General features: G+C 39.8%; 1 protein-coding gene across 2 annotated transcripts in view; it reads left to right on the forward strand.

The window, feature by feature from the left end:
• The window catches only part of cdh13 (cadherin 13, H-cadherin (heart)), an 892196-nt gene that overhangs the window by 728207 nt on the left and 140809 nt on the right, over positions 1-23180 (forward strand). For both annotated transcript variants that reach the window (XM_061970208.1, XM_061970207.2), the window contains 2 exons: positions 7321-7503; positions 7568-7821. In XM_061970208.1, coding sequence (XP_061826192.1) covers positions 7321-7503; positions 7568-7821 — 437 coding nt within the window. The remainder of the gene's footprint in view (positions 1-7320; positions 7504-7567; positions 7822-23180) is intronic.

Consider the following 23180-nt stretch of genomic DNA (forward strand, 5'->3'; position numbering starts at 1 on the left):
TCCCCCTCGTTTTCAATGCAATTTCCATAACTGGGCTACATTTTCTAGGTTTTTCAACCTGAAGGCAGACCTGCACTTTGCTCGTTAGTCATTCTGTCCTTGCCTCCCTCTTGATTTTTTTTTCTGTTGTCATTGTAGGCGAGGAGCTCTGTAAAGTAGTTAACTGTTTCCCTCCAGTCTTTCAGGTGACTGGTTGCTTTGTGCTCCATGGGACCTTATCAGCATCAGGGCACGGACAGAGTGGCCACATCACTGACAACACTTCCTCCAACCGCATGAGTGCCCCACATGATTAAACCCAACAGCTAGCGTTTTTTTTCTGGGTTTTTTTTCCAATAATGGTCGAGAGGACGTTAGGTTTGTAAAGATTCTAGCGAAAAACATATGTCTTTGAGTGTGTTGCCTTTCTATGACCCTCAAAATGCTCTGTGATGCTGGCTTTGTTACTGACTTCTGCAGGTTTGCAAGGCAAAAGTACCAATGCAATCTGTCTGCTACAAACGTGGCCTATTTCTTGAAGGAACATGGTGCTTCTCTCCTCTGGGCATTCAGTGACTGAATGGTTCTAAGTGCTTTAAACAAGCATCGGATAAATAAAGGAAAAGATAAAGACAAAATCAATGTTTGTCTCTCCCCAGACAAATGAATGGTTTTCAGTAGTGTGTAGCTTTAAGAAGGTAATCTGTGAAACAACAATACCGTGGGCTGACAAGAGATGCATTAATCTAGAGCGGGCTTTCGCTGCTGTTAAGTAGGGTGCTTTCGCGTTTGAAAGATTACACTGTAAGCTTTGACACTATAATGGTGCTGACACAAACAAACACCCACAGAGAAAGACCTTTACCTGGCCAGAACTTTCCGCCATGTACTTTTTCCGGACTTTTGTTGGCAGACTGAGTTGCTCTTAAATTAATTGGATCCTCTCGGCAAGCACGATCAGTGGGGGTGTTTTGATTGACAGTGGAAAATGAATGAGTAGCAGTGTAAGAAATTTGAAGGACAAGAGTGTTTACACTCTTTATGTGTGTTGATGCATTCATAAGTGAGTGATGAAGAAAGACCATGAAATGAAGGTAAAATTGTAAACAACAAGAATGGAACTGAGAAGATAAAAGGAAAAGACGACTTCCTGGTTAATGGAAGGTTAGAGATCCAGCATAGCTGCGTTTCCATTGCGGTTGTTTGCAAAATAAAAGTGATATTTCAAAACATTTCGACAAATTGCATTTGCGACTTATCGGTGTTTCTATGAAAGGTTGTTTTGCAACACGACCCATATTTCTTGTAAATTCTCAAACTGCAAAACTCCACTTTTAGGAAAATGGTTTTGGAGCTGTGATTGCAATTGCAGTCACTGGTGTCGCCGTGATTGTCCATAGAAGACGAAGGCAGCGGGTGATCGCTCAAAGGCAATGTCCTTATGTATGGCAGCGGCCACAAATAAAGCCTGGTGCACCTCTCAAAAATTCGGGGTTTGAGCTGTTATTGGTCAGCTTTTGAAGAGGATGTTTCCGACAACAGGAAAGCCGACTCTGTGCTTGAAATGCATGAATTGCAACGGTAATTTAAACATTTGCATGAAAACTGATATTGTGTACTTTATATCTTGGTGCACTCTTAAAACAATAACAGAATGTGTCGTTTTTCTCAATGTGTTGTTGCATCCAAAAAAAGTCACAAAGTATTCTTTTTAATTTTTATTGCCAAACATCAGTAAGACATGACCATACACATTTCTTTCTTTAGTTTATTTCGAACATGAACACACTTACATCATAATACATCACACAATTTCACATCATTTCATTTTACATCATGCCCGAAAAGGAGTAGGAAGAAGCAAAGCTTATTTAATCCTACCCCTTTCCCACTTCAAAGCGTTTACAAATATATAGAATCATTTACTGACCTTTTTATATAATAAAATAACATCTATGAATTAGTATACAACAGTTTTGTAATATGTAATTAATTAATTAATTAATTCAGTCATTATTAACATACTGAGATGAAGAATATCTTATTTTCAATAAGGTTGGAAGTATTTCTCATAATTGTTCTTCTTTGTACTCTGTAAGCACTATTATTTTGAACAACCTCTTAAACTGGATCATATCAGTACAATTTTTTACTTCTTTACTAAATCCATTCCATCATTTAATTCCACATACTGATATGCTAAAAGTTCTAAGTGTTGTACGTGCAAATAAATGTTTTAAATTATTTTTTCCTCTAAGGTTATATTTCTCCTCTTTAGTTGAGAAGAATTGTTGTACATTCTTTGGTAGCAGGTTATAGTTTGCTTTGTACATCATTTTAGCTGTTTGCAATTTTACCAAATCACCGAACTTTAATATTTTTGACTTAATAAATAAAGGGTTTGTATGTTCTCTATATCCAACATTATGTATTATTATGTATTATTCTAACTGATCTTTTTGTAACACGGTTAGCGAATGTAGCGCACATTTGTAGTTATTTCCCCATATTTCTGCACAATAACTCAGATATGGTAACACTAGCGAGCAGTAGAGAATATGTAGTGATTTTTGGCCCGGGACATATTTTGCTTTATTCATTATTGAAATGTTTTTTGCCCCCTTATGTTGTATGTTTTGTATATGAGATTTCCAGTTCATTTGATCATCTATTAATACTCCCAAAAATCTAGTTTCTTTTACCCTTTCTATGTCTACTACGTCTATTTGTATTTGTGTATGATGCTCTTTTCTACTATTACCAAATGGCATTATTTTAGTTTTACTGAGATTCAAAGAGTCTGTTTTTGTCAAACCATCTTTTTAATTTGTTCATTTCTTCTGTTATTATTTGTATTATCTTCTGTGTGCTCTCTCCTGAACAGAAAGCAGTTGTGTCGTCCGCAAATAAAACCAACTTTAAGTCCTTCGTAACCTTACAAATGTCGTTTATATAAAGATTGAACAATCTTGGTCCCAGTATTGATCCCTGGGGTACACCACAGGATATATCTATAACACCAGCATGTCATTAAAATAGTTATTTAACAGTTTTGTTTATTTACAATTACATAGATCTCTCTAATCCCGTGTCCCGAACGGCCGAATAGTGTTGCAATTAATAACAGCGCCCTTGCAGCGACTTGTTCAGAAGTTGCATGGTCCATCTTCACGAAGATATTTTCCTCTGGTTTAATAGCAAAACGTCCATTAAAAGTAAACTGATCTTTCTTAATGATTAGTTCAAGTGCAGACAAAAATGTCGATGTTGTGGTTGTCGAATGTCGTCACTCTTTACAAGAAGGTACATACAGTCGTGGTCCAAAGTTTGCATACACTTGTAAAGAACATAATGTCATGGCTGTCTTGAGTTTCCAATAATTTCTACAACTCTTATTTTTTTTGTGGTAGAGTGATTGGAGCACATACTTGTTGGTCACAAAAAACATTCATGAAGTTTGGTTCTATTATGAATTTATTATGGGTCTACTGAAAACGTGACCAAATCTACATACAGCAATGTTAATATTTGGTTACATGTCCCTTGGCAAGTTTCACTGCAATAAGGCGCTTTTGGTAGCCATCCACAAGCTTCTGGCAAGCTACTGGTTGAATTTTTGACCACTCCTTTTGACAAAATTAGTGCAGTTCAGCTAAATTTGTTTGTTTTCTGACATGGACTTGTTTCTTCAGCATTGTCCACACGTTTGAGTCAGGACTTTGGGAACACCATTCTAAAACCTTAATTCTAGCTTCCATTACCACTTTTGACGTGTGTTTGGGGTCATTGTCCTGTTGGAACACCCAACTGTGCCCAAGACCCAACCTCCGGGCTGATGATTTTAGGCTGTCCTGAAGAATTTGGAGGTAATCCTAATTTTGTATTGTCCCATTTACTCTCTGTAAAGCACCAGTTCCATTGGCAGCAAAACAGGCCTAGAGCATAATACTACCACCACCATGCATGACGGTAGAATTGGTGTTCCTGGGATTAAAAGCCTCACCTTTTCTCCTCCAAACATATTGCTGGGTATTTGGGGTCATTGTCTTTGTCTTATTTTTGTCCATGTGATGTTAGTAAACCCATAATAAATTTGTAAAAGAACCAAACTTCACAAATGTTTTTTGTGACAAACAAGTATGTGCTCCAATCACTCTATCACAAAAAAATAAGAGTTTTAGAATTTATTGGAAACTCAAGACAGCACTTGACATTATGTCCTTTACCAGTGTATGTAAACTTTTGACCACGACTGTATATACTGTAGTCAACGACAGCTGCGGTTGCTCCTTCAGGACAGACTGCCCCTTAGTGTTTTGGAAGAAAATTACAAGAACAAGACGCCGTCAGAAGAACGCAAGCTACGCGATTTTTGGGAGAGCATGGTGAACGAGGAATTCATGGACACGTCATGTCAAGTGTTTCCGTCATGCTTTTGAGACACACTTTCAGTATCGACATTTTTAAATAACTACTACATCAGAGTAAGAAAATGTTTTAGCGATTTCTTTTTAAATAAGGTCGTTTCCATTACCAGTATCTTATTATGGTATTTAGGTTTTGCACATCCGTAGGGGTAATGGAAAGGCAGCTTATGACTACCATCATTCAGCAAAAGGAACAATATTCAGCATGCGTATATAGCTGAGGGGATGTATTATCGGCGATTAAACCAAATTACAAAAGTAATATTTTTGCATTAGTAAAATTAGTAATACCCTCGAAGCAATTTTGTTTTGAAGGTAATTTACCTCTGAGGACCGCTCTGTAGCCTAGTGGTTAGCCAGTTGGCTGCACAATCCGGATATTGAATGTTTACATCTCTTGATTGGACAGCCAATTGTGTGTGTCCCACTTCTGGAATCCAAATGTCGTCCCTGTTCACTGGATATTTTTCTACCCAAGATCTCACAGTTTCTCAATCGGTGCAAATTAAAAAAACATTGATACAATAATAATAATAATAATAATAATAATAATAATACAAAACCCGTTTCCATATGAGTTGGGAAATTGTGTTAAATGTAAATATAAACGGAAAAACAATGATTTGCAAATCCTTTTCAACCCATATTCGGTTGAATATGCTACAAAGACAACATATTTGATTTTCAAACTGATAAAAAAATTTTTTTTTGCAAATAATCATTAACTTTAGAATTTGATGCCAGCAAAGAAGTTGGGAAAGGTGGCAATAAATACTGATAAAGTTGAGGAATGCTCATCAAACACTTATTTGGAACATCCCACAGGTGTGCAGGCTAATTGGGAACAGGTGGGTGCCATGATTGGGTATAAAAGTAGATTCCATGAAATGCTCAGTCATTCACAAACAAGGATGGGGCGAGGGTCACCACTTTGTCAACAAATGCGTGAGCAAATTGTTGAACAGTTTAAGAAAAACCTTTCTCAACCAGCTATTGCAAGGAATTTAGGTATTTCACCATCTACGGTCCGTAATATCATCAAAGGGTTCAGAGAATCTGGAGAAATCACTGCACGTAAGCAGCTAAGCCCGTGACCTTCGATCCCTCAGGCTGTACTGCTTCAACAAGCGACATCAGTGTGTAAAGGATATCACCACATGGGCTCAGGAACACTTCAGAAACCCACTGTCAGTGACTACAGTTGGTCGCTACATCTGTAAGTGCAAGTTAAAACTCTCCTATGCAAGGCGAAAACTGTTTATCAACAACACCCAGAAACGCCGCCGGCTTCGCTGGGCCTGAGCTCATCTAAGATGGACTGATACAAAGTGGAAAAGTGTTCTGTGGTCTGACGAGTCCACATTTCAAATTGTTTTTGGAAACTGTGGACATCCTCCGGACCAAAGAGGAAAAGAACCATCCGGATTGTTATAGGCGCAAAGTTGAAAAGCCACCATCTGTGATGGTATGGGGGTGTATTAGTGCCCAAGACATGGGTAACTTACACATCTGTGAAGGCGCCATTAATGCTGAAAGGTACATACAGGTTTTGGAGCAACATATGTTGCCATCCAAGCAACGCTACCATGGACGCCCCTGCTTATTTCAGCAAGACAATGCCAAGCCACATGTTACATCAACGTGGCTTCATAGTAAAAGAGTGCGGGTACTAGACTGGCTTGCCTGTAGTCCAGACCTGTCTCCCATTGAAAATGTGTGGCGCAATATGAAGCCTAAGTTACTCCGTACGAACATTAAATATCTTGTCTTCACAGTTTATTCAATTGAATATAAGTTTAAAATGATTTGGAGTCTTTGATGGACTGATTCAAAGTGTAAAAGTGTTCTGTGGTCCACATTTCAAATTGTTTTTGGAAACTGTGGACGTCGTGTCCTCCGGACCAAAGAGGAAGAGAACCATTCGGATGTTTTGCAGTTTGCAGTTTATTCAATTGAACATAAGTTGAAAAGGATTTGCAAATCATTGTATTTTGTTTGTATTCACGAATAACTTTAACTTCACTGGTTTTGGGTTTTGTATTTCTATTAGCGCTGCCAAAATTGTTCAAGCAGATTAATCATACTTTTGAATTGTGATCAATAGAGATGTCCGATTATATCGGTCTTCCGATATTATGGGCCGATAAATGCGTTAAAATGTAATATCGGAAATGATCGGTATCGTTTTTTTTATTATCGGTATCGTTTTTTTTTTGGTTTTGTTTTTTTATTAAATCAACATAAAAAACACAAGATACACTTACAATTAGTGCACCAACCCAAAAAACCTCCCTCCCCGATTTACACTCATTCACACAAAAGGGTTGTTTCTTTCTGTTATTAATATTCTGGTTCCTACATTATATATCAATATATATCAATACAGTCTGCAAGGGATACAGTCCAGTCCGTAAGCACACATGATTGTGCGTGCTGCTGGTCCACTAATAGTACTAACCTTTAACATTTAATCTTACTCATTTTCATTAATTACTAGTTTCTATGTAACTGTTTTTATATTGTTTTACTTTCTTTTTTTATTCAAGAAAATGTTTTTCATTTATTTATCTTATTTTTTTTTTTTTTTTTTAAAGTACCTTATCTTCACCATACCTGGTTGTCCAAATTAGGCATAATAATGTGTTAATTCCACGACTGCGTATATCGGTTGATATCGGTATCGGTTGATATCGGTAATTAAAGATTTGGACAATATCGGAATATCGGATATCGGCAAAAAGCCATTATCGGACATCCCTAGTGATCAATCATGATTCTCACTTGGTTGTATATTTCAAATTAATTTAACAAAAACAATATTTTGACACCAATGAATGTTATACAGGAACAGTTTTAAAATGTTAATGCGATCATTGTTAGTCTCTTATGATATGTTGTGTGTTTGTCTCTGCAGTTTGAAGCCTACGTATATGAGGGCTCGACTGGTGTGGTGGTTAACCTGACAGTAGATGACAGAGATGACCCCGCGACGGGGGCATGGCGAGCGGTCTACTCCATAATCAACGGAGATCCCACACGCAGCTTTGAGATCCAAACCAACCCAGACAATAATGAGGGAATGCTGTCCGTTATCAAGGTAGATATATTTTGTATGCATAATAATCTTAATTTCTTGGGTTTAACGAGTATTTTTCTTTAAGGGTCTGGACTATGAAGGCACTGCATTCCACAAGATCTTCATCAAAGTGGAAAATGAGGACCCTCTGGTTCCCGATGTTGGCTACGGCCCCAGCTCCACAGCAACCGTTCAAGTCAGAGTTTTGGATATTAATGAAGGACCGGTCTTCTTCCCCGACCCGCTGTTTGTCACCAGGATGGAAAACATTCCAGTCGAAAGTTTTGTAGCCTCCCTCAATGCCACAGACCCGGACACATTACAGTTACAGAGCGTCAGGTAAGGATTTTGAAGTGATAATCAATATTGATTGTACCATCTCTTCTTGATGCCAGGGGTGTCCAAAATGTGGCCAGAGACCAATTTGTGGTCCGCTGCACATTTTTTGTTGGCCTGCAGCACGTTGTCGAAAATAAATTAAAAAACGATACAAATGTGAGAAATGAGAACATTTTAAAATTTTCAAATGAATTAATAATAATAAAAAATACTTTTTCACCTATAAAACAAAATTTATGTATATATATATATATATATATATATATATATATATATATATATATATATATATATATGTATGTACCTGTGTGTATATATGTATGTATGTATATATATATATACCTGTTGTGTGTGTGTGTGTGTGTGTGTGTGTGTGTGTGTGTGTGTGTGTGTGTGTGTGTGTGTGTGTGTGTGTGTGTGTGTGTGTGTATATATATATATATATATATATATATATACCTGTGTATATATATGTATGTATGTATGTATGTATATATATATACCTGTGTGTGTGTGTGTGTGTATATATATATATGTATGTATGTATATATATATATATATATATATATATATATATATATACATTCCCATACCCGCGCAGAATGACTACAAGCTAAGGCTCATAGAAAAGACGGAACACTTCCTAAGAAGGATGCGGTGGAAAGCACATTTTTTCCTCCACCCTGAAACAAAAGGAATGCAAAAGGAAACTTACGGATTCAAATCTACCAAGAACCCACCCACAGTTGAGGAACTAAAGGATTTTGAGAACGACATGCTCAAAATGATACAATCAGTCAAATTCAAGCCAATCCGCAACCCACTCCTCACCAAGCTGAAAAATGACAAGGAGCGCATCAAGAAAGTAAACAACCTCATCATAGCTGCCGATAAAACCACAAACTTCTACAGAATGGACATACCAGAACACCACACCTTACTGGACAGAAGCATCACCAAATCATACAAAAAAGCGCAACCCAACACCTTACAGAACATCCACCTGGAAAATAAAAGGATCGCGGCTGAACTGGACATTGAGGACAGGGTGGACGCCACAGCCAACAAGGAAGCCTTCATCACATTGAAGGACCACAAACCCAACTTCGCAAATAACCCAACATGCCGACTAATAAACCCAACTAAATCTGAAATAGGAAAAATCAGCAAAATAATCCTGGACAGAGTCAACACAAAAATCAAGGACAAAACACCACTCAACCAATGGAGAAATACAGCAGCAGTAATCAAATGGTTCAACAACATCCAAGACAAACAACAGCACAACTTTATCTCCTTTGATATCGAGGAATTTTACCCTTCCATCACGCAAGACCTACTGACTCAAGCACTAGACTTCGCCTCAGACTACGACTCAATCACAGGCAACGAAAGAAACATCATCATCCACGCAAAAAACTCCATTCTCATCCACAACAGTACACCATGGCAAAAAAAGAACAATGCAACATTTGACGTCACTATGGGAAGTTTTGACGGAGCAGAAACGTGTGAACTCGTTGGGAGTTTCCTCCTCTCCCAGCTCGCTAGCCTCAATCTGAACCTTGGTATTTACCGTGATGACGGACTGGCAGTGTGTCGCGCCTCGCCAAGGAGCAGCGAGAATACCAAGAAGCGCATATGCCAAATTTTCAAAGAGAACGGCCTACGGATCACGATTGAAGCCAACAAGCAAACCGTCAACTTCCTTGACGTCACTTTCAACCTGAGAAATAACAGCTACCAACCATTCACGAAACCCAACACAACACTCCAATACGTGCACCATGACAGCAACCACCCACCCACCACCACGAAAAGAATACCTACCGGAATCAATAAAAGGCTATCGATGCTGTCATCTAGCAAAGCTGAATTTGACCAAGCAACCCCCCCGTACCAAAAAGCCCTTGATGAAAGCGGATACAATTTCACCCTCACCTATGAACCCACGCCAGGAAACCAGCCAAAAAAGAACAGAAAACGAAACGACATCATCTGGTACAACCCCCCATACAGCAAAAACGTCTCAACGAACATTGGACACAAATTCCTCAATCTGATTGACAAACACTTTCCCAAAGACAACACCCTAAGAAAAGTATTCAACAAGAACAACATTAAATTGAGCTACAGCTGCATGAACAATATACGACAAATCATCTCAAACCACAACAAAACAATTGCAAATGAGCCGTCGACCCCCAGACAGAGCGACTCCAAAACCAACAAAGGATGTAACTGTCGAAAGAAACCTGATTGCCCTCTCAACGGGGGGTGCTTACAAACATCAGTTGTCTACCAATCTAAGGTAATACGCAAGGACATTAACACATCCGACACATATGTAGGATTAACCGAGGGAGAATTCAAAACCAGATGGAACAATCACAAGGCTTCTTTCAGGAACAAAAACCTGCGAAATACCACAGAACTCAGCAAACACATTTGGGACCTCAAAGACAATAATGTTGAATATTCAATAACATGGCAAATTCTTGCATCCAGCACACCTTACAATAGTGGTAATAAAAGATGCAACCTATGCTTGAAAGAGAAACTGTTTATTATTTACCGTCCAGACCTGTCATCCCTCAACAAGCGCAGCGAAATTGTAACAACATGCCGCCATAGACGGAAACACCTCCTAGGTAACACATGAGCCAATCACCACGCCCCTAGGCCAGCCTGTACCCACCCACTCTGTGCCCTATATAAACCATGGTATGCGAATGCTCCCATTAAAATCTCCTGATGATTGAGGGTACCCCCCCCTCATGAAACAGGCCTGTAGAGATGAAATAGTCTTGTGATTTTTTTCCCACACATACATATATATATATATATATATATATATATATATATATATATATATATATATACAGTATATGTATATATACACAGTATATATACAGTTTGTGTATATATAAATGTATATATGTATGTATGTATGTATGTATGTATGTGTATGTATATATATATATATATATATATATATATATATATATATATATATATATATATACACAGTTGTGGTCAAAAGTTTACATACACTTGTAAAGAACATAATGTCATGGCTGTCTTGAGTTTCTAGTAGTTTCTACAACTCTTATTTTTTTGTGATAGAGTGATTGGAACACATACTTGGTCCCAAAAAACATTCATGAAGTTGTTTTTTTTAATGAATCTATTATGGGTCTACTGAAAATGTGACCAAATCAGCTGCGTCAAAAGTATACATACAGCAATGTTAATATTTGGTTACATGTCCCTTGGCAAGTTTCACTGCAATAAGGCGCTTTTGACATCACATGGACAAAGGTAAGCCCTTCTGGAGGAAAGTTCTGTTGTCAGGTGAAACAAAAATTTAGTTGTTTGGCCACAATACCCAGCAACATGTTTGGAGGAGAAAAGATGAGGCCTTTAATCACAGGAACACCAATCCTACCGTCAAGCATGGTGGTGGTAGTATTATGCTCTGGGCCTGTTTTGCTGCCAATGGAACTGGTGCTTTACAGAGAGTAAATGGGACAATGATAAAGGAGGATTACCTCCAATCTAAAATCATGAGCCCAGAGGTTGGGTCTTGGGCGCAGTTGGGTGTTCTAACAGGACAATGACCCCAAACACACGTCAAAAGTGGCAAAGGAATGGCTAAATCAGGCTAGAATTAAGGTTTTAGAATGGCTTTCCCAAAGTCCCAAAATGCTGAAGAAACAAGTCCATGTCAGAAAACAAACACATTTAGCTGAACTGCACCAATTTTGTCAAGAGGAGTGGTCAAAAATTCAAGCAGAAGCTTGCCAGAAGCTTGTGGATGGCTACCAAAAGTGCCTTATTGCAGTGAAACTTGCCAAGGGACATGTAACCAAATATTAACATTGCTGTATGTATACTCTTGACCCAGCAGATTTGGTCACATTTTCAGTAGACCCATAATAAATTCATAATATAACTAAACTTCATGAATAGTTTTTGAGACAAAAAAGTATGTGCTCCAATCACTCTATCACAAAAATGTAAGAGTTGTAGAAATTATTGGAAACTCAAGACAGCCATGACATTATGTTCTTTACAAGTGTATGTCAACTTTTGACCACAACTGTATATATGAGTGTGGAAATATGATTTCAATCTAAATCCTAAATTTTGCTTCACTGTCACTTTTACAACCCTTTTTTTTAAATCTGTCTGCAAGATGTACGTTTCTGGAGGCGTTACTAGAATCCAGATTTAATCACATCCCACCCTCTCCGAAAGTATCAAAATAAATCTTTTGAAAACGTACACGGTTCAATAACATATCTTGAAGTCGTCACCACTATTGGTTTCCCCGGCACAGTCGAAAGGAAAAACATTATATGTAAAAACATAATATAGATTTAGTCACAGCATTAGGTACACCTGCACACTCTCCAATCGATTCAGAGAGTGCATTTAAAAATAGGATTTTATGAGCTTTTTACATAAAAAGATTAGATGGATATTATACTTTAGCTTACCTTTTTTTGTGTTTTTGTGTTGAAGCAGAGAGGGAGGAGGTCCTCCTCCTCTGGCTGAGAGCTTGGCTTAACGTTGAAACAAGTACGTCGTGGTGACGTCTGGACGTAGCCGGACTGCAAAACCCTGCGAAAAGAGGCATCCAAAACCACGTGCAAGCTCATGCCAAAATGCATGAATCTCATGATTTGACGCTTTGGCTTTGCTTGACAGGATTATTCAACATTGTAACATCTTTTATAAGTCAGAAAAGATGAAATGCATCATAGGTCCCCCTTTAAAGGGGAACATTATCACCAGACCTATGTAAGCGTCAATATATACCTTGATGTTGCAGAAAAAAGACCATATATTTTTTTAACCGATTTCCGAACTCTAAATGGGTGAATTTTGGCGAATTAAACGCCTTTCTATTATTCGCTGTCGGAGCGATGACGGAGCGATCACAACGTGACGTCACATCGGGAAGCAATCCGCCATTTTCTCACTTTCGTCGGTGTGTTGTCGGAAGGTGTAACAACACGAACAGGGACGGATTCAAGTTGCATCAGTGGCCCAAAGATGCGAAAGTGGCAAGAAATTGGACGAAATTTGTTCAAAATATGAGACTGTGGGGAAAGCCGACGAAATGGTCAGTCGTTTGTTCCGCACACTTTACCGACGAAAGCTATGCTACGACAGAGATGGCAAGAATGTGTGCATATCCTGCGACACTCAAAGCAGATGCTGACATCAACTCCAAAACTGGACAGATCAGCTTTCAGGAAAAGAGAGCGGATGAGGGTATGTCTACAGAATATATTAATTGATGAAAACTTAATTCATTACTCACGGGTTTACGTAAATTATTATACATAAACTGTGTTTACCAATAATTTCACTTAAAAACATTTAAATGCAGACAGCCCTGAAATGGGCTGTCTGCATTTAAATGTGGGCTGTCTCAAAGTGCATGTTGTTGCCAAATGTATTTCATATGCTGTAAACCTAGTTCATAGTTGTTAGTTTCCTTTAATGCCAAACAAACACATACCAATCGTTGGTTAGAAGGCGATCGCCGAATTCGTCCTCGCTTTCTCCCGTGTCGCTGGCTGTCGTGTCGTTTTCGTCGGTTTCCCTTGCATACGGTTCAAACCGATATGGCTCAATAGCTTCAGTTTCTTCTTCAATTTCGTTTTCGCTACCTGCCTCCACACTACAACCATCCGTTTCAATACATGCATAATCTGTTGAATCGCTTAAGCCGCTGAAATCCGAGTCTGAATCCGAGCTAATGTCGCTATACCTTGCTGTTCTATCCGCCATGTTTGTTTGTATTGGCATCACTATGTGACGTCACAGGAAAATGGACGGGTGTTTATAACAATGGTTAAAATCAGGCACTTTGAAGCTTTTTTTAGGGATTTTGCGTGATGGGTAAAAAAAATTTTTAAACTTCGAAAAAAAAAATAAGCCACTGGGAACTGATTTTTAATGGTTTTAACCCTTCTGAAATTGTGATAATGTTCCCCTTTAAAGTGACAAATTGTATTTCATAATCCATCGATGCTACTGTGTTATTGACCTGGTCAACAGCACATTGCTTTGTTAGTTGAATAAACTTTCGACTGGTACAGACAGAAACACCAACTTTCAAGTCTCGCTGTGTACTTTTTCCTCAATAATATTTTTTTTTTTCCCCAAAGAACGCCACATAAAGCGGGCTACTCTTCATTGGTTTTCATTGGCATTTTGGCCCAATTTCTGCTTAATTTGATCCTCTTTTTCCGCCATCGTAGTTATATTACATTTACAAATAGAGTTAACCAAACACAGGGGTATGATAATGACCCGAGACAATAAAACCACTCGATTGTGACTTTACTGCTCAAATAATTGAGGCGGCTTTATGTGCTGTGAAATATAGATGGTGTCAGTATCAAACGCAACATCATGCAAAGTTTTCACAGGAGACGTGTTTGCGATGTGAGGGGGTTGGCGTACCTGAAGGTGTGATAAATGACAAGGCTATGTAAAGTCTAAATAGAGCAATACATGGCTTTGAATTTAAATTTGGATCAGAGATACCAACTTTCAGAGTTGGTTTTCTGGTTATTTCCTATGAAACCTTTTAACAAGTAGTTGAAATGGGAACATGTTGTCAGCAGAAACGTTATGGTTGTGCTTAGATGGTTATTGACAGAAGCAACAGCTTGGATCGGGGGTCAGCAACCGGCGGCTCTCGAGCCGCATGCGGCTCTTTAGGGCCGCCCTAGTGGCTCCCTGGAGCATTTTTAAAAAAGGATTACAAATGGAAAAATATGATTTTTTGTTTTAGTATGTTTTTTGTTTGAGGACAAACATGACACAAACCTTCCCAATTGTTAGAAACATGTTTGTGTGTATGCTTCACTGATGAGACTATATATGGTGAATGTCATTTTGTCCTACTAATTTTGGCGGTTCTTGAACTCACCATAGTGTGGACTGTGACGCAACAGCTTGTTTACGTGTAAAATCTTTTTTATCTCATTTTGTACACCAAACGTTTTATGCTGTGCCTGAATGCACAAAGGTGCACTTTGTTGATGTTATTGACTTGTTGGAGTGCTAATCAGGCATATTTGGTCAGTGCATGACTGCAAGCTAATCAATGCTTGCTGTTTGTACATATTGCATCATTATGCCTCATTTGTAGGTATATTTGAGCTCATTTAATATCCTTTACTTATGTCCTCTTTGTATATAATTTATCTTGAACATTATCTGTATGTATAATTGGCTGCATTTCAGATAGTTGTTTGTGTGCGCCATGTTGTTCCAGACCACAGCAAACATTACCTAGCTTGCCAAAGATTGTAATATTAATCAATCAATCAATGTTTATTTATATAGCCCTAAATCACAAGTGTCTCAAAGGGCTGCACAAGCCACAACGACATCCTCGGTACAGAGCCCACATAAGGGCAAGGAAAAACTCACCCCAGTGGGACGTCGATGTGAATGACTATGAGAAACCTTGGAGAGGACCGCATATGTGGGTAACCCCCCCACTATATAAATCAATTAGAAGAAGACAGCCTGCCGTTTCATTTAACTTGGACACACACATCTATACCTTTGGCCATTAAACGCTAGTAATTTCCAGGAGTTATCTCACCTTCTGAGTAGACTCCGATTTACAAATGTTTTCCAATGTTGTAAAAATGTGTAGAATAAATATTACATTTCAACATTTCTGCCAAGGAAGATTTGCTTCAGCCTGCGAAACAGTCATTTTGATAGTAGGCTATTATAGCTAATATAGACACTTACGCCATGTGTTGCCTTCATTATAAGACTTATATACGGCTTTTCATTCTTTGCGGCTCCAGACAGATTAGTTTTTTGTATTTTTTGTCATGTCTGTGTAATCATGTTTTGTTTTAGTCATGTCATGTTTTGTTTTGTTTAGTTATTGGACTCTTTAGTTTCTGTCTTTTCACTCCCTTGTCTTGTTTCCATAGTTACCCATTAGTTTCACCTTCTCCACGTTTGGACTCATTGTGCACTCTTGTTTGTCACCATAGCAACCCATTAGTTTTCACCTGCCCTCACGACTCACGCACCTGTCTTTAATCATGTCACTATTATTTAAGCTTCCAGTTGCCAGGCTGTCTGTCTGGCGACATCATACCCCTGACTCTCTGCTTCACACTTTGTTTACCTCTGCGCACTTCATGCCACGTCCAAGTAAGTTTTTGTTTATTAATGCCACAGTTAGTGTTTTTGTTTCATTGTTCATAGTTTCTGCCTTTGTGCAAGTTTTGTGTTTATAGCCAAGTTTTGTACCTCCACTGTGAGCGTCTTTTGTTTGTTTCTTTTTTTTTGAGTGTTAAAATTAAATATGTCTTCACCTTCATGCCATGTCTGGTCCAAATCATTTGCACCACAGGAGAACAAACCACGCCATAGCCCAAGTCTTGACAGACATGACATTTTTGGTCCATTTTGGCTCTTTCAATGTTTTGGGTTGACGACCCCTGGCTTGGATCATATACACGGGGGAAGTTTGAAGCTAAACTTTTACCTGGATTGCATTTAAAACTTCAGACTGCCGCTAACAAAACATCGTCTCTATGTGAAGTCACTCGGGTGCGTGTAGGTTATGCATACCTGCAACTTTTTCTTCGTCGAACCGCCTCACTCTGCTCCTTCGTCTGTGGAATGCATTTCGGTATTTCACTTATAAGCCTCCTGCTTGTAGTGTCTCCCCACTCCCTGACATTTTGCTTGTACCAGTGACTTTGGCACGCCAGAGCTGTGACCTGCAGACGGGTTGAGGACGCTGAGAGAGAAAGACCAATGGACGGTTGCAGCAGGGGGAAAGAGGGATCGTGCGTTGCATGAAATAGCGAGGAAAAAAGTGGAGTTCGCTCATAACTCTGCTGCTGTGTATGCCTCTGCATAAATGTGCAGGTGTGTTTGCTTGTGTTTGTGTGCATGCCCTGGGATCTGCAGGTTAAATGCATTTGACGCGGAACACAATTCGTCTGAGCCTCGGATCTGAGCCCGTGGCATTTCGGAGGAAAAGCACGCACAAGTGGGATTTTATGTGGATATTTTTCAGATAAAGAGTATCTTATTGAACTTAGCCCACAACTAGGGGCTAATTTACTAAAGGTTTGCGTTTACTAAAACATGCACTAACGCAAAGCTGATCTATTAAACGTGTGCGAAGTGGATTGCGTCTGTTAGGTGAGCAGAATAAGGCGTGCAATCCGTTTTGCGTCTTTGTCTTTGTGAATATGTTAAATATATGCTGATCGTCAAAATGCCCACAATACTGGGAGAAGAAGATCCAAATATAATTATTCAGCATGCGCAATGTGATTCATCAGCACTAATTTCCAATTTTGCGAGCACTATTTAGCCTTTTATTTATATAAACGTATTGTTGATTCAGCAATATCTTTTTATAATTCTAAAGCTGTGGGCGGTATAGCTCGGTTGGTAGAGTGGCCGTGCCAGCAACTTGAGGGTTCCAGGTTCGATCCCCGCTTCCGCCATCCTAGTCATTGCCGTTGTGTCCTTGGGCAAGACACTTTATCCACCTGCTCCCAGTGCCACCCACACTGGCTTAAATGCAACTTAGATATTGGGTTTTACTATGTAAAGCGCTTTGAGTCACTAGAGAAAAAGCGCTATATAAATATAATTCACTTCACTTCACTACACCAAAGCTGCATGCTGAGTGACTTAAGTTAAAGGCCTACTGAAATGCGATTTTCTTATTCAAACGGGGATAGCAGGTCCATTCTATGTGTCATACTTGATCATTTTGCGATATTGACATATTTTTGCTGAAAGGATTTAGTAGAGAACATCGACAATAAAGTTCGCAACTTTTGGTGGCTGATAAAAAAGCCTTGCCTGTACCGGAAGTAGCAGACGATTAGCGTGACGTCACAGGTTGTGGAGCTCCTCACATCCGCACATTGTTTACAATCATGGCCACCAGCAGCAAGAGTGATTCAGACCGAGAAAGCGACGATTTCTCCATTAATTTGAGTGAGGATGAAAGATTTGTGGATGAGGAAAGTGAGAGTGAAGGACTAGAGGACAGTGGGAGCGATTCAGATAGGGAAGATGCTGTGAGAGGCGGGTGGGACCTGATATTCAGCTGGGAATGACTAAAACAGTAAATAAACACAAGACATATATATACTCTATTAGCCACAACACAACCAGGCTTATATTTAATATGCCACAAATTAATCCCGCATAACAAACACCTCCCCCCTCCCGTCCATATACTGTAACCCGCCAATACAACTCAAACACCTGCACAACACACTCAATCCCACAGCCCAAAGTACCGTTCACCTCCCCAAAGTTCATACAGCACATATATTTCCCCAAAGTCCCCAAAGTTACGTACGTGACATGCACATAGCGGCACGCACGTACGGGCAAGCGATCAAATGTTTGGAAGCCGCAGCTGCATGCGTACTCACGGTACCGCGTCTGCGCATCCAACTCAAATCCTCCTGGTTAGAGTCTCTGTTGTCCCAGTTCTCCACAGGCCAATGGTAAAGCTTGACTGTCATCTTTCGGGAATGTAAACAATGAAACACCGGCTGTGTTTGTGTTGTTGAAGTCGGCCGCAATACACCGCTTCCCACCTACAGCTTTCTTTTTTGCTGTCTCCATTGTTCATTGAACAAATTGCAAAAGATTCACCAACACAGATGTCCAGAATACTGTGGAATTTTGCGATGAAAACAGACGACTTAATAGCTGGCCACCATGCTGTCCCAAAATGTCCTGTACAATCCGTGACGTCACGTGCCGGCGTCATCATACCGAGACGTTTTCAGCAGGATATTTCGCGCAAAATTTAAAATCGCACTTTAGTAAGCTAACCTGGCCGTATTGGCATGTGTTGCAATGTTAAGATTTCATCATTGATATATAAACTATCAGACTGCGTGGTCGGTAGTAGTGGGTTTCAGTAGGCCTTTAAGGGGCTGATTAAAACAAATGGAATTAATTGTATTGCTGTTTGTTTTGTCACATTGAATGTATATTATTAACATCATTTCTTGAAGTATGCATATTTTTGCATCTCGAGCACATTTAGAGCAGCCTCCCTCCCGTAAACGCACCTTGGGCGATGAAAAAAAAAAAGGTTGTGTAAAAAAGTGGGTTCCTTTGCAGATGCACTTTGGACTGCATCTAGAATGCCCATAAAAAGTGGTACTTTGCATGTTTGAAAACAAAGCCAAAGGCCACAGGTAGGAACATGATAACATGAATGTGCAGTAAATGTAACGGTACAAGGGAGAAGAAGACGGCACTGAGGCAAGGACGTCATTTAGCCCAACGCGTATTTATTAATATATAATAGAATGACGTGTGTAAGCAAATCAAATACGTGTAGTGTGACTATGTGAAGCGATCATTTGTTGAGTGTTACCGGGAGGTGTTGAAGGTGCGTGATGAGGAAGAGGCGGAAGTGGTCAGGGGCTGGAGCGAGGCGTCGCAGTCCGGGGGCAGGCGAGAGGTCGAGATCAAGGGAGGCAGCAGGAAGTCCAGAGGGAATCCGGGGAGACGAGACACACAGCTCGAAACCAGGGAATGACACGAGGCTGCACGATGACGACACAGGACAAGACACGATGAGCACAGAAGAGGGGAAACACAGGGTGCGAGGAAGCACAGAGGCAAGAGAGTTGGAGATGTGTAGGCTTACTGTACCATACAGGGGGCTACGTTCTGGCACTGGAACGCAGGACGCGCTGGTTTAAGTAGTGTGGAGTCTCATCGGCGTCAGGTGTGTTGATTTGTGATTGAGAGCAGCCGCGCAGGGGCGTGCACAGAGGAGCGCGCTGAGGAAAAATTGAGTGTCTCCGTGCTGATGCATCTGCCCCGTATAGTACACGGAAAATGTTAATTCAAATGAGGCGGTCTGCACCACTTTTCAATTGCAGGTGGTATGGGGAACATATTCACCATTAATTAGTTACTTATTAACAGTGAATTAGTGAAGTGAAGTGAATTATATTTATATAGCGCTTTTCTGTAGTGACTCAAAGCGCTTTTACATAGTGAAACCCAATATCTAAGTTACATTTAAACCAGTGTGGGCGGCACTGGGAGTAAGTGGGTAAAGTGTCTTGCCCAAGGACACAACGGCAGTGACGAGGATGGCGGAAGTGGGGATGGAACATAGAACCCTCAAGTTGCTGGCACGGCCACTCTACCAACCGAGCTATACCGCCCCAATAGGTTAGGGCAGTGTTTTTCAACCACTGTGCCGCGGCACACGTGAGATACAGTCTGGTGTGCCGTGGGAGATTATCTTATTTCACCGATTTGGGTTTAAAATATGTTTTGCAAACCAGTATTTATAGTCTGCAAATTAAGTGTTGTTGTTGAGTGTCAGTGCTGTCTAGAGCTTGACAGAGTAACCGTGTAATACTCTTCCATATCAGTAGGTGGCAGCTATATTGATACATAGTTGGTTATGTTTTAAAGTCATATCCAACAATTGCGACAACGACTTTTTACTGTTAACAGAGTTTCGTTTTTTTAATGATTTCTGCTGGTGGTGTGCCTCCGGATATTTTCAACGCCAAAAATGTGCCTTGGCTCAAAAAAGGTTGAAAAACACTGGGTTAGGGTTAGGGTTAGGGTTGGGGTTGGGTTTAGGGTTAGAGTTGGGGTTTGGGTTGGGGTTAGGATTAAAGGGGAATATTATCACAATTTCAGAATGGTTGAAACCATTAAAAATCAGTTCCCAGGGGCTTATTATATTTTTCGAAGATTTTTTCAAAATTTTACACCTCACGCAATATCCCTAAAAAAACTTCAAAGTGCCTGATTTTAACCATTGTTATAAACACTCGTCCATTTTCCTGTGACGTCACATAGTGAAGCCAACACAAACAAACATGGCGCATAGAACAGCAAGCTATCGCGACATTAGCTCGGATTCAGACTCGGATTTCAGCGGTTTAAGCGATTTAACAGATTACGAATGTATTGAAACGGATGGTTGTACTGTGGAGGCAGGTAGCGAAAACGAAATTGAAGAAGAAACTGAAGCTATTGAGCCATATCAGTTTGAACCGTATGCAAGCGAAACCGACGAAAACGACACGACAGCCAGCGACACGGGAGAAAGCGAGGACGAATTCGGCGATCGCCTTCTAATCAACGATTGGTATGTGTTTGTTTGGCATTAAAGGAAACTAACAACTATGAACTAGGTTTACAGCATATGAAATACATTTGGCAACAACATGCACTTTGAGAGTGCAGACAGTCCAATTTTCATCAATTAATATATTCTGTAGACATACCCTCATCCGCGCTCTTTTCCTGAAAGCTGATCTGTCCAGAATTGGAGTTGATGTCAGCAGGCCAGGGAAGCTACGGTCGATAGGGGGTTTAGCTCGCTCGTCTGCGGGAACAAACTGCCGCTTTTTCTTGCCGCGCTACCGAGGTCCTTTGTCCCATAATTGCTCACACAGTCCGGCAGATTCAACGGGGGTCTGGCGGCAGATTTCTTTGACTTTATCGTTGGAAATGCATCTGCTTTGAGTGTCGCAGGATATCCACACATTCTTGCCATCTCTGTCGTAGCATAGCTTTCGTCAGTAAAGTGTGCGGAACAAACGTCCAATTTCTTGCCACTTTCGCATCTTTGGGCCACTGGTGCAACTTGAATCCGTCCCTGTTCGTGTTGTTCCACCCTCCGACAACACACCGACGAGGCATGATGTCTCCAAGGTACGGAAAACAGTCAAAAAAACGGAAAATAACAGAGCTGATTTGACTCGGTGTTTGAAAAAATGGCGGATTGCTTCCCGATGTGACGCCACGTTGTGACGTCATCGCTCCGAGAGCGAATATTAGAAAGGCGTTTAATTCGCCAAAATTCACCCATTTAGAGTTCGGAAATTGGTTAAAAATATATATGGTCTTTTTTCTGCAACATCAAGGTATATATTGACGCTTACATTGGTCTGGTGATAATGTTCCCCTTTAAGGTTAGAGGGTTAGGGTTAAGACTAACTAAGACTCTTGATTGATGGCTTACTGGTTGTTTGATAAGGCCATGCAGAATAAGGCATTAATAAGTACTTAATAATGACTAATTAGAGCCAATGTTAATAAGCAACTAATTAATGGTCAATATGTTCCCCATACTAAAGTGTTACCCAATTGCCCACGCAGTCAGTAGATCACACGCAACACGCCCACTACACGCAATTTTAAAGATTGCACACGCTGTTTAGCCTGTGGTATTTGGGTTTATAAGAAATCCGGCCCCTAGTGTATTAATTTTGAACGAGTAATGAATAAACCACCTCGTCTGCAGCTGACATGACAGTTCGAAACCGAGAATTGAGGTGCGCAAAGATACCAAATGTCAAAGCATGAACTCTTGATTTTAAAACATTTCAATTCAATGAGCAGACAAACCCATTTTTCACAGCACGACTGTCACCCAAACCCCTCCTGTGATACGCGTTAATTGCGGCACTCGTCCCTTTTCTCCAACCTGCCAATGTGCCAGGCGTGACATTTCTTGGTCCCAGTCAGACAGATTACCATTCCAGTGGGAGATGGGTAATAAAATACTTTCTATGCTAATTTCACTAATTTTATCATTGTGGGTGGCATTTTACTCACTGCCAAATTGCAGAAGGTGGCAATTAAGCAGGGAAAAAGATGTATTCCATTACATATACTGAGAGCATGAGACTGGAGAAGCTTACATTCAAGAACATTACATATTTTTTAATTGAACAACTGTTTCGAAGCTAACTTTTGCCATAACAACATTATAACACATAATTACTTTTCAGCATATGTGTACATTTCTAATTGTGTTTTATGTAGAAATGTTTGAAATAAATGCGAGTACAATCAGTTATGCGCAAACTTTTATTTGTTTGTTATGAAGGATGGGCACAATTACAGAAGTCGCTCAATTGGATGAATTTTGACAATTGTGTGAAATAATTACAGATTATTCGTGTTTTGGGTAAAGTGAGGCAAAATTAAGTGCATTACTTGCTTGCAACTAGCGATAGGCTTCACACCAGGAATGGGCAATAGGGCCTAAAATCCACATAGCGATATATATTGCAGCCTCCTGCAATAACGATGTGCAAAACCCAGTTGGCACGTTGTGTATTTCGTAAATAAAAACAGAATACAATGATTTGCAAATCCTTTTCAACTTATATTCAATTGAATAGACTGCAAAGACAAGATATTTAAAGGAGAACATTATCACCAGACCTATGTAAGCGTCAATATATACCTTGATGTTGCAGAAAAAAGACCATATATTTTCTTAACCGATTTCCGAACTCTAAATGGGT

Source organism: Nerophis lumbriciformis, linkage group LG10, assembly GCF_033978685.3.
Source record: "Nerophis lumbriciformis linkage group LG10, RoL_Nlum_v2.1, whole genome shotgun sequence".
Classification (NCBI taxonomy): domain Eukaryota; kingdom Metazoa; phylum Chordata; class Actinopteri; order Syngnathiformes; family Syngnathidae; genus Nerophis; species Nerophis lumbriciformis.